The sequence below is a fragment of the Zootoca vivipara genome, chromosome 1, assembly GCF_963506605.1.
Source record: "Zootoca vivipara chromosome 1, rZooViv1.1, whole genome shotgun sequence".
NCBI classification, from domain to species: domain Eukaryota; kingdom Metazoa; phylum Chordata; class Lepidosauria; order Squamata; family Lacertidae; genus Zootoca; species Zootoca vivipara.
In genome coordinates, this window is record NC_083276.1 from 104,887,413 (window position 1) to 104,900,457 (window position 13,045).

General features: G+C 42.8%; 1 protein-coding gene across 4 annotated transcripts in view; it reads left to right on the forward strand.

The window, feature by feature from the left end:
• Positions 1 to 13,045, forward strand: part of GPD2 (glycerol-3-phosphate dehydrogenase 2) — a 134,849-nt gene that overhangs the window by 87,034 nt on the left and 34,770 nt on the right. For all 4 annotated transcript variants that reach the window (XM_060279958.1, XM_035131815.2, XM_035131806.2 and 1 more), the window contains 2 exons: positions 7,999 to 8,163; positions 9,079 to 9,223. In XM_060279958.1, the coding sequence (XP_060135941.1) occupies positions 7,999 to 8,163; positions 9,079 to 9,223 (310 nt within the window). The remainder of the gene's footprint in view (positions 1 to 7,998; positions 8,164 to 9,078; positions 9,224 to 13,045) is intronic.

Here is a 13,045-nt window from a genome sequence, read left to right on the forward strand (position 1 = left end):
GCCGTGATAGAAAGTGTTGCCTTTGTTGGTCAACAGAGTGCTGATCTCAAGAATTCCCATTTACACATTTGGCCTCTTCAGGTGGCGCTGTGGTTAAATCACTGAGCCTAGGGCTTGCTGATCATAAGGTCGGCGGTTCGAATCCCTGTGACGGGATGAGCTCCCGTTGCTTGGTCCCAGCTCCTGCCAACCTAGCAGTTCGAAAGCACGTCAAAATGCAAGTAGATAAATAGGAACCGCTACAGCGGGAAGGTAAACGGCGTTTCCATGTGCTGCTCTGGTTTGCCAGAAGCGGCTTTGTCATGCTGGCCACATGACCTGGAAGCTGTACGCCGGCTCCCTCGGCCAATAATGCGAGATGAGCGCGCAACCCCAGAGTCGGTCACGACTGGACCTAATGGTCAGGGGTCCCTTTACCTTTTACCTGCCTTACTAAGCTATAAAAAAGCTATACTAAGGTAGGACTCTGCAGGTTGCTGTGCATTTTATCTTTTTAATAGGTTCACTATGCACTTTATTCTGATGAATATGTACCCTGTATCTATCTATCTATCTATCTATCTATCTATCTATCTATCTATCTAGATACAGATAGGCTGCTTCTGCCTTCAGCTGCTCCAGTGTAAATCTGCAATGAGGTTTACATCATAATCACAAATAGAATTCAATGCGGAATCACACCAATGTTGTCCTGATGATCCTGACTGAAAACCTATGTGAATTGCTTTGTCAATACACAGTGAAGGCTAAAAATGGAGCTGGTTGGGAAGGAAGGTTGAAAGAGAAGCTACAGTTACGTTGGCTACAATTATTAAGAGGTTCTCCCCACCATGCAACCCTGTACTACTTGGCTCACAACATTTTGCTGAGTCCTCCTGGAGAGGCTTTCTGGTGGTGGCGGCGGCGGCGGCAGCAGGGGGGTTCCTGGAGGTTTTGGTGGGGAGGATGGGGAAAGAAAGGTTCATTGCGCAATATTGCATTCTGCATGTGCAGTGTTGGATAGCACACAAAGGTATTTAAAGAGACAGTATTTTAATTTTTTAAAAAACACTGAAATAGGGTATTTCTCCCCCTTTAAAAAGTATTTTCTCTCTCCATCCTGTTTTATGTAATTCTGCCCCCCCCATGGCTTTTGTTTGTATTGCCCAGTCACTCACAAGCTTTTGTTCCGAATGGTTTTGAGGTGTTCAGATCTCTTTGGGACAAATTAAGCCTTCTGTGCTGTGAATTTTTTGATATAAAAAAATCTGTCCGATCTGTCTTGAGAGGTGACAGAGCTAAAAGAAGAAAAAGAAAAAAGAAGAGGTGGGGAGGGAGGACATAGACAAGAGCAACAGCTAGCAGAGGGTAGAGTGTTAAGTGGACATGTGTTCAGGGCAAGTGCTGTGCTTTTACAGTTCCTGCTACTTTGCCCACAGGTTAGCGGCTGTAGGCTTGAAGACAGCTGACTCAGCTTTTTACTATGAAAGAACACTGAATTATTTTGACAGCCCTGTTCTTTTATTTGTATATCTTCTTTCAGACCTGATGGCAATTTAAAAAAAGACTTTCTGAATCTAAGAGTTATTACTGAAAGCAAAACAAAAACAAAATTGTCTGCAACCACAAAATTTTTATTTTAGTCTAACCTACAATCCCATTGGTACAATAAAGTATATCTATCTTTCCATCTATTCTATCTATATATCTTTCTGGGGTTTTTTTTTAAAACAACAACAACAGACTCTTCTACTTCTCTTGTCGTCTCCCATAATATTTTGGTGCCAATTAATACTAATGAACCATTTGCTTTATTTTCTTGGTTGCATGGTCTATATCTCCTTTCCGAATAGCTCAGCGGGGAACTCAGGAGATACAGAAGCACCATTTTATTGTATTATGTTATTTATTTAATATTTATATGTGCTTCTCATTAACAAAGCTTGCCTCCAAGCAGTGTACAAGAATAAAATTTGAAATACATGAAAACAAATTAAGTCCAAAAACAAACAAAAACAGAATTGTAGATGCCAAAGACAATTGGTCACTCCTGATAGTTGGTGAAAGTCTGAGCAAACAGGGTGAGTTTTCAGTAAGAGCGGAAAGCACCCAATAACCCATTCCACCAAAATTGCAGAAAAGGAGGGCATTTCAGAGGGTAGAAGCCGCCAAGGAGAAGGCTAACTTTTGTCCTGCTACCAAGTGGGCAGGTTGCAGCACTATCAGCCAGGTCTCCTGAGGATCTCTGTGATCTAATGAGACTCTATAGGGAAGGTAGTCTCTCAGGAAACCAAGTTGCTCAGGGTATACGTTAACAACAGCACCTCTAAGGGAATGGCTAGTGAAGTGTCTTCAATTAGTCGACATGAAAAAATTGATTCATGCATTTGTTTTTATAGGAGGAACAGTATGTTTTATAAATCAACATTTGTTAAGAGGTGCACCTATTTTGTGAATTATTGTACAGTAATGCAATTTTTTAAAAAAAGGCAGACTTGAAATAAATTTATTTGTGTAAATTACGGTTTTTTTATTTTTTATTTAATCCAGCCTCAAAAGAAGCAGAGGGCTTTGTAGCTAATAGTTCCTTCACCAGTCTGTTCAGTATCCTGGCTGCCCAGTTGTGCCGTTCCTGAACCAACTTTAAGGGTTGTCCTACAAATGGAGCACATTATAGCCATGCATTGCATATTAAGGTGAACTGTGGGCAGGGTGATGCCATGGCTCTTGTTCCCCGCTGAGGAGAACTTGAATTTGTAGCCCACATACTTTGAAATTACATACGGTAATTTGGATCTACATACTGAGGCTGCAACCTTATGCTTGCTTACCTACAGTGAGTGCTACTTCCAAGTAAACAGCAGGACCAACTGTTATAAGCCCTGTGCTTTTTAAACTTCCCTCAGAGAATCCTTTCCACAGCGAACCACATCTGTCAGGTCTAGGGCAGGCCCAACACCCTGAGGTTGCAGATCATCTGTTTCAAGAACAATTAAATAGGGCTGTCAATCAGGTATACATGGCAAATACCTAAACCCTTTTGCTGTCCTCTCTAACTGGCCATCCTATCTGTCTCTCTGGACGTGTTAGCATTATTATGTAGCCTAAAAACGTAAGCACAACAAATGCTCCCGGAGTATAGTGCTGCTTTTATTTATTTCTTTTTCCTTCCTGTATTTGTAGGCTGCCTTTCAGGGTTGTCCCTCATTCTCAACACTTTAGGAAAAATAGCAGTGATTGATGACATTGCAAGTCATAAAATAATTAAAGGAACAGCTGAAGCCCCATTAATACATCTGAAAATCTCCACGGCAGCAGATAAAAACAGTATTGACAGACCTAAAACAAGCGTAAAAGCAGGCAACAACAACAACAACAAAAACCCCACAAAAAGACTAGTGACTGGAAATCACCAGCATAAATCTCCCATTAGAAGCAGTACAGAATAATAAGCAAAGCCTTCAGTGCCTGCTTAAAAGTAAACATTGATGTGCCATACATACCAACCTAGGAAGGGAATTCCATAGGCATGGGGCCACCACTGAAAATGCTCTGTCTCTTGTGCCCATGTATCTGTCAGTTATTGGTATCAAAACTACATTCAGAATCTTGTGTGCCTGTTTTAGGCTTATACTGTTTCAGCCTATTATGTGTATGTATGTATGTATGTATGTATGTATGTATGTATGTATATATATATATATATATATATATATATATATATATATATATATATATATGCTGGCCTTCATACCTTGAGGAGAATCTCTTGTCTTCTGTGATAGCATCCTTTGCCCTTCCTGTACTGAAATGGCACCCCGGGTTATTCTGGTTGACATGGCAGGGCAACTGCTTCATACAGATAGCAGTGAACAAGAGAGATGAAGGGGAGGATCAGAATTGCTTGGCCTCATCAATAGAGAGAAGCATTGGCTATTGTAATACTTGGGCACTCAGCATTCTTCATGTGTGGGGACTTGAGGCAGTGTATCACATCACCTCAGTATAGGGGTGGGGAACGGGATCTGAGCCAGTGTGCAGGATCCTTATCTTTTCCACCCCTGCAGGCCAAGTTTGACAGGTGGGTGGGGCCCACTCCTGCCATCCTGGTTTAACGTTAAGCTAGCTGATAGTGCTTTCAAAGTCTTACACCCAGCACTTTGCCATCTCCAATGCTGGAGCTTGCAAAGCGCTGTTGACAGAGCCTGCAAACCTCAACTGCTTCTTTATCTGCCCTGCACCTAGCGCCATATGTGATGTTGCGTGTAGGACCAGTGGGCCTGGCCTGGCCAAATGGGGAGGCCTGGTGGGGCTGTTTAGGGCTGGAGGTTCCCCACCGCTGCCTCAATGCATAAAACTTGTGTTCTAAGCTTGTATCAGAAGAAGTACACACATGGCTGATGGCGATTGCATGCCTTGTTATGATTGCCTTGGGATTTGCGGCTTAACTTTTTCCGAGCAGAATTCTCCCTGTCTCCCAGCAGAAACCCTGTCCATGCTCTCCCCCCCCCTATTTCCTTTTAACTGACTTGTCAGTCCCGAGGAGGAAACCGGTCTTTCCTCCTTCTGTCTGTCAACTTAATCATCCATGAACAGAGATAGAAGAGGCTCCTGTCTGAAACAGGGCAGTGCTCCTAAGAGGAAAAGCTTCTGCAGAACCACCAGCTAGGGCTTTGCTGGCCAGCCAGACCTCTAGAGGGCACCGGTGAGAGGGAAAAGTAAACCACAAATGTTGCTGAAAGCAATTTAGCAGCTATTGCCCCCAGAATAGATACTCTCGCAGATTTGCCATCAGTAATGAATTTTCATCTGCTACTTGGCCAGTTCTGTAGTGGACACCATTCAGAGGAGAAAGGAAACACGCCATGGGAAGGGTGTTTTAAGCCACTGGCTGCACTCGGAAGCCTTGCAAGTTGCTGCAGGAGAGGGACTGTGAGCAACATCATGGGATAGGTTTTTCTAGGACCAAGGTGAAGCTGTAAAGCTCTCTTGTTATTTTTGTTATTGGGTGTTGTTTAAGTAATCATCTTATATGTATAGTCATGAAAAGTTACAATTTTTGCTGTTCTGCTATGTTATTAGGTAATTAGTTTTGTACTGTTTGGTTTCGAAGTGTGTTGTTTTCTCTGTTGTAAGCCACTGTGAGCTGTTGTGGAATACAAATAAAATGAATGAATGGATTATTAACTCCTTCAATTATTTGATGCCAGAACTTACTTGAATTCTGGCGTGTGAGAGGGATTCTTGGAAGAATAATATAGTAGGGTCATGCTGGAGTTTGAAGAACACCTGCAAGACTTAGGGCCCAGTTTTACAGGTCTCCTGATTCCATTCTGGGTAACTAGCAAAGATTACAGCACCCTTAAGGGATGGATGCACACAATTCATGTTTTCCCTATGTTTTCCTTCCATGACGAGACATGGATCTGGGTCATGTCTTTATGCACTCTGCTATGGTATGGCCATGCCAAAATCACCATTGATTTTCGTAGCACTGCTGAATTTGTGATGGTTGGTAACTTTCGTTACAATAACTTTTGTTTTAAATTTTTTTGCTGAGATTGGCAGTTTGAAGAAAAGTCTTCTTATGGCAGGAGAGGAGAGCAGAGTTCCTTGTTTGTAACCACAATGATCCAAATGCCACAACAATCCGAGCAAAAGTCTAGTTATGAAACGCAAAGGGGATCCAAGCTATTGGAGTGGTGGTGGTGGGAATCCCTTTGATTTATCCCTTTCCCAGTTGCATCTGCTGTCTCTTTTGAGAAACTTTGCTGCCCTTTTACCTAAACAGGACCATAGTAAAAAAAACCACAAGACTCTTTATTCCCTGAGTACGTCTTGCTATTTTTAAAAGCTGTATTTCCAGTAAGTGGGTTACAGGTTCCTTGTTAAATAGCATTTCACCAGTGAGAATATAACTGTGGTAGTTGCTGTAATTTTACCATTGCTGAAATGTTCTCCACCTATTTTGGAAATCCTTCAGTATGTTAGAAGGCTTGCTTTTAGTTGTGTGTATAATTTGGCTTTCAAAGAACTAAAGAGCAGCTCTTCATACAGATTTCTAATTGTTCAGAGCAGGCACCCCTCCAGAAGTTTTGGGACTACAACTCCCACCATCCCAATCTAACAGGACCAGTGGTCAGGGATGATGGGAATTGTAGTCCCAAAACATCTGGAGGGCCGAGTTTGGGGGTGCCTGGTTCAGAGGCTACACATCCAAAGGGAGAATTTTAGCCCCTTTAAAAAACAAAACAAAATTTGCAGGCTACCAATCTGCTTCTGGATACTTTCTGCGTAACTTCATCCTATTCCATTAATTTATCGTGTGGCCTATTAGCTCTCTTTCTTAGTGTTGGGGAGGTTGCCATTTTTATTTAATTTATTTATAGTTTCTGATCTTAATCTGACTGTCTCCAGGCAGCTGAAGTGACAAGCAATTTATATATATATATATATATATATATATATATATATATATATATATATATATATATATACACATACATACACATATACATGTAATGGAAAAAGATCAAAATAAAATCAAAACCTTCTGTTTTTTAAACAAAAGCTATTGTTCCCAGCTCCCTTGATTATTATTTTTTTGTACGCTTTGGGGTTTTGTTTCCCCTAGGCCCTATTTAGCTTGCTTAAGCTTCCCTCGGTGGACTTCTTCCACATTGGAATGAGAAGTTTTGAAGCCGCGTAAGAGTTCTGGAAGCCATTGATCCTCATTCTGCGTTTTTGCCCTTTTGGTTTTTGAAACGGATTGCTCGCATAGTGGCTGGGTGTTGCTCAGGCAGAATCGGGAAGGGGCCGAACTTTACATAAATCATTTATACTGAACGCTTGGTATGCTGGCGACATAAATCAACAGCAGTATCCATTACCATTCATTCACCCCCCCCTTTTCTTATCAGTATTATCTTGATAGAACCGATCCCAACTCGTGGGCATGCTGAACTCTGCCGTCGGAACTCCAGCCTTTGGTAATTAATTATTCTGGGCACACAGAGCTTGGCCCTTGCTACGCAGAATAATTGCTCCCAGCCAACATCCAGGGTTTTAACTTCAGTGGCAATAATAAATAGAAAGTCTCAGGTGATGCCACTATTTTAAAGTAATTAATCATTTCCATTCTTCTTGCTCTCCCCTCCCTCCCCCCTTCGTTCCCCCTGCCAATGCTCTCTCTTCCATGTTGATTTCCCCCCCTCTCTCTTCCCCAACTAGGAAGATTCTGTAATAAATCTTTAATGATATATATGTTAAGAGTGATCTGTTAACTAAACCTCCTTGGGTTCTTTTTTTCTTTGTGTGTGTTCAACTATATATATATATATATGTATATGTATATGTATATGTATATGTATATGTATGTATACACCCAACCCTGTGAATGCTATTAGTTGCGAACTTAAAATGTGCATAAAATGAATGTTTTTTTCACTGGCAACAGAGGCTTAGCTGTGGAATCTCTGAAAGATCATTGCTTGCTTCCTTTTAAAAAAATAATAATGTCATGCAGCGTGTGTGTGCTATTAGAGATTGTTAATTAACACCAGTGGGGCCGTCAAAAAACAAATTCTTTGAAGATGCTGTATTAATGCCGGATTTTTTTGGGGGGGGGGGTTGGTTGGTTGGTTTTAGAATCCTCCTCCTTCCAAAACAGAAAGTATGTGGTTTGTTTTCATGCCAGGTCCTTGACTGAACAAATACAAATAGTTCATTTTGCAACGTATAAAGAGCACATTGCTTGGACAGTAATCCCAGCTATTTGCAATTGTTCTTTAAAAAAATAACTAGCGTACAAATATGCTGTTTAGAACAATTGAGATGAACGCCCTGCCTTGCCAAGAGAAGACATTACTCTGAACAATTCTTGGTAGACCTGACCAGCCATCACATAGATTCGGTGTGACAGGGACAGATGTGACAGATCCGTTCTGACACACTTCCATACCACAAGTCAGTGGCTTGAGGTGACTCATGTCCTTCCCTTGATTCTGCCCCCTGCTGCAGGACAACACAACGATGCACGAATGAACCTTGCCATTGCCCTCACCGCTGCCAGGTATGGGGCTGCCACAGCCAATTACACTGAAGTGGTGCGCTTGCTGAAGAAGACGGATGCAAAGAGCGGGGCGAGCCGCGTCTGCGGAGCAAGGTGCAGGGATGTTCTAACAGGTAAGCAGCCTTCGCTCCCCCTGTGGTATATTTATAGAGCCCCTTTGCTTCCTTTTTACCTAACAACAGGTAACTTGCGTTGGCCCACACACGCACAAGGCACCTTGCTTCGACTGTACTATGGTTCGGTGGATTCTGGCATTCCACTTGCATTCTTCCACTTCCCTTAATGCATGCGGTTTAGAGGACACAGTTGTTTTCCAGGAGGAAGCACAGCTGTTCACAGATGCTGTGGTCCCCTCCATTTCCCTTTCTGTTTAAGGAGACAGAAATATTATTTATTTATTTATTTATTTATTTATTTCCCCTCATGTTAGAAAGAAGAAGGAGGGGGAGTGCAGCGGGAGGCTGGAGTTTGTAAATATCACTTAACTGACAAAGGAGGCGTATTTCCAAAGTGCAGTGGCATGTCATTAATGCCAATCATCTTTAACTTCTGTCAGGTTTTCATTCAAATCCTGGTGCTTTGGCAAGCTAAGCTATGCTTTACATCCAAGCCCTTCTGTCAAGAAAAGCTGACGTCGTAAAATAACCGTGTGGCATGCGTTCAGTCATAGTACCATTTAACAAATTTCAGGGTTTAAGAATGCCATTAAACAGAGAACTCGATAAATAAAAGTAAAATCGGGAGAGGGGAATCTTCTGCCACTCTAGATTTTATCTGAGAGGATTTTTTTCTCTCTCTCATTTTTTCTTTTCTTTTTATCCTCAAAACTACCGTATTTTCTAATTTTTGGTAACAATACTAGCTGCTAAGCTTCTGCGGTGTGCTGTGTGTGTGTGTGATGTGCATGTGTGTGTAGATAAATACACACACTTCACAATAGGTTAACTTCATAGATAAATTAATAATCCAGAGAGTCAGTGAACAGGGAAACAAATGGAGTATGTGATTGATGCTGTTTTCTTTCACAGGGCAGGAATTTGATGTCAGAGCCAAATGTGTTATCAATGCTACAGGACCTTTCACAGACTCCGTGCGGAAAATGGATGAGCAGACAGTACCAAACATCTGTCAGCCAAGCGCAGGCGTTCATATTGTGATGCCTGGCTATTACAGGTAACGATATTCAAAACCTGAATCATTTATAACAATCGGAAGAAGTGTGTCCAGTGTAGAAAATAAAGTTGTAGAGAGAGAGAGACTTGCTGCGGTTAATAGCGCAGGGTGAATGCAAGCTTTTATTCCCCCTTCTCTCTCCCCCCCCCAATCATTTTTGGTTTAGCTCTTAGGGGGGAAATGCCCTTACTGAAGACACATGGTACAGCCCTCCCCGTAACTCTGTCACCTTTTGAATGCTCAAAGAGCATTGCTTGTGTGTTGCCATGCCAAAATCTGCCTCTGGAAGTGGAATGCTTTCATATCAAGGGGAAGGCTTGACTGGTTCAAACTAAAGTGGGTAAGGAAGATGCTTTCTCTCCTGCCTAATCAACTTCACCTCTGCTTCCAGCTTAAATACTGGAGCATTTCATTTGTGTGACTTTGGCAGCAAGCGCCTTTGGAAGAACAAAAATTGGGCAATTATTTGGCCATGCCTCAGTCGATCTTTTACCTCTAACCACTGCCGTGCCTCAGTCGATCTTTTACCTCAAACCACACGCCTCAGTCGATCTTTTACCTCTAACCACTGCTGTGTCCTCCTGCTCCTCCCTGAATCAGCGGCTGAGCAAGTTGATCGGGCACCTGGGGTGGCGCGCATGCCCTGCGCCCAGGGGCGGGGCCAGGCCAGCTGGGGCAGGACACTCCGCGGGGCCTCCGAGGAGTCTGCCTGTCTCCTCCCACTCAGTCGCCCTACAGCTGAGGAGGAGGCAGTGGGCGGACTGTTAGGGACAGCGCAGAGCCTGCCGGCACCCAAGCCACCACATCACTCCCAGGAGAGACGTGTGGCTCGGGTGTGCTGCAGGCCCCGCGGTGAGTGCCGCCCGGCATTTTGTCACCCCCCTCAGTGGTGACACCTGGGGTGGACCGCCACCGCACCCCCCTTCCTCCGTCCCTGCCCTGAGTATCATTTATTTGTTTGTTAAATTTCATCTGAGGATCATAGGGTGGTTTACAATATAAAAACACAAAAATACATAACATAGTAACAAGCAATAACAGTTCCCACCCCAGTTTAAAAGGCCATGAATTGTTTAATAAGCCAAAGGCCTGGGAGAAGAGGAATGTTTTTGATGGTGCTGAAAGATATGTATTGAAGGCACCAGGCTAGCTTCCCTGAGTTTCGTGTAAGGAAAACGAACATGGATATGTGAGCTGATTCATAAAGCGTTTACAGCATAACAGCTAAAAGGTAGTCTTAAGCAAGTTGACTCAAGGCCTGCGGCTACTGCATCGGCCTACATTACGTGACTGTCCTAAAGAAGTGCTTTGATCACTTGAGATGTTCTACATAAATGTAAAGTTTTAATAGTGGATTCAAAGATGTCCCTCCACATGTGGACAAGGGGACCTTCAGCTCATGGGAAGCGGCGCTAGAACATCATGCAAGGAAAGTGTGTGGCGGTGGGGAATCCGAAATATGTTCTTCCACTTTCGTGGGAGGTTGTGTACGCATAAGAGGCCAAGCAGAAGCATGAGAACTGCTATAGAACCTTCTTGTTATAGCCCTGCACAAACTCATGTGCATCATCTGCAGAACAGTGCTACTCTTCTTCTACTTGGGTCTCTTGCTTTAGGCTAGGAAATCCCATTGGACCATTTCATCATCTCTCCCTGCATTTCATCTGCAGTATGGCTAACTGGAAGAGAACACATAGTTAAAACAGGATCTTAGCCAACAGCTGAGTAAGGTGTGTGGCATCTTAGTCCACCTTTACCAAGGAACCATAGGGCTTGTTTCCTCTGTATATCACTTTGCCTGGCCTTGCCAGAGCACAGCAGGTACAGGAATTGGCTGCTAATTCACAGCTTTGTTGGATTGCTCCAGCCCTCAAGTGGTGTGGGATTTGCGTTCCAGCTTCTACCATTTATGGCGGGTAGCCAACATGGTGGCGTCCAGGTGTTTTGGACTACAACTCCCATGAGCCCTAGCCAGTATGGCTCTATGGTTAGGGAAGATGGCATTTGTAGTCCACTAAACCAGTGGGCACCATGTTGGCTACCCCTGCTTGATGGTATCCTTTTTTTGGTAGCGGGATCCCCGTACTCAATTCAGCTCAGAGGTTCCGTCTTGTCAAAGTCTAGGGCATCCATTATTCACCTATAAAGTGACAGAACTCTCAGACAAGGATATCTTTATTACACTCTGCAGTTAATACATGCTTAAAACTGGACAGCTGGGGCAATTACTCGCAGCTATCTGCATGGTTGCTACGGCTACAGCCCACATCATCCACCTACTATAATGAACAAAACGAGTACACTCAAAAGCATTCAGTAGAGATGGAAGGCGGGAGCAGCTGAAACGCAAATATTTTGGCTTTTCTTCTTTTGCTACGGGAGAGCTTGCGGGTAGTTAATGCTGGTTACTCTGAGCTATTACACCTTCAGTCTTAGATGGAGCCCAGGATTGTGTGTGCAATCTGGTTTATATACTGTATAATAAACTCAGGGCCAGTCTCTCCCTTTGCCTTATTCCTCAGCATCTCTCAATATGCAACTGACTTTGTTTCAGCGACAACTCCTGCCTATGCAGATCATTTGCTCTGCTGCTGAGTGAAAAGTAGATTGATCTCATCCTAAACATAGTTAAGCCGACGAATTTGTCTGTATAATAAATAATACACGCCATAAACAAACAAACAAACAAACAAACAAACGTGTGTATTAATTGAGCAACAGGTTTTTGCCCCCAGTGCCAACTAAATCCTGTTTAGCAGGAAAATGTGTGTCATTTCATTACAGCTACTGGTCTCTTTGGGAAAGTACTTTGACATGATCTTGGGAAAATGGTAAATAGTTTAAAGGCTTTTTATGTGTAAATGTAGATAAGATTTAATTAATTTAATGTTAATACAATGCAAGCGTTTCCCAGTAGGTTCTTACATTTTTATATTCTTCATTAATAGTCCCTGTGTCCCCCTGCTCTCATTAATTCCGTTCTTCAGATACATGTCCTCATATAAGTACCTCCTGCATGACTTGCTCACACTCTGATGATGTTAGTGTGACTAATCTCATATAAATTTCAGCCCTTAATCCCGTTGATGTCGCCTGTAGTTTCTGCTATGTGTTGGCTGCAGCAGTGGCTCTGGTTCTGCCTCTTAGAAGATGTAAAAACAGATCCCTGATCCGAAGATGGGCTTTCTTATTTTCTTTGAGAACAGTGTTAACATAGATTCTGCCTGCAGCAGTTACATCATTGGATGTAACATTCAAAAGGATGTAAACTATCCAACACCGTAGCTAAAGGGGCTTTCCCTTGAATTCAAAAATTAAACGTAGACACGTTGGCCGTAAGGGGGAAAAAAATACAAAATCCACATTAGGGTAATACCTTTATTGCACCAGCCAGTACTCAGGCTAGATGTAAAACAAAGCAAGGCAAGGGTTGGGGCATTGGCTGGTGGTAACATCATGAATCTGTATCTGTTGAGAGCCGTAAGGAAGAAAGTAATAGGAGGCAGCAAACATTTTCCACACTGTTTAGGTGCACTGCAGGCATCGGGTTGCATCAAGGCCTACTGGGAAGAAGAAATAAAGCAATGGTAGATTCCAAATGAATTTTAAAAACCCCAGTTGTTACCCAGGTCTGCCTCATTTCTTAGATGAAAAACACAGATTTATTGAAGAGGAGAATAAAAAGAAACTAGATAGTCTTATATATCTGAATATCTTTATACAGTCGTACCTTGGTTTTTGAACAGCTTAGTTCTTTAGCTCCGGAACGCCGCAAACCCAGAAGTGACTGTTCCGGTTTGCGAAATATTTTTTGAAACTGAA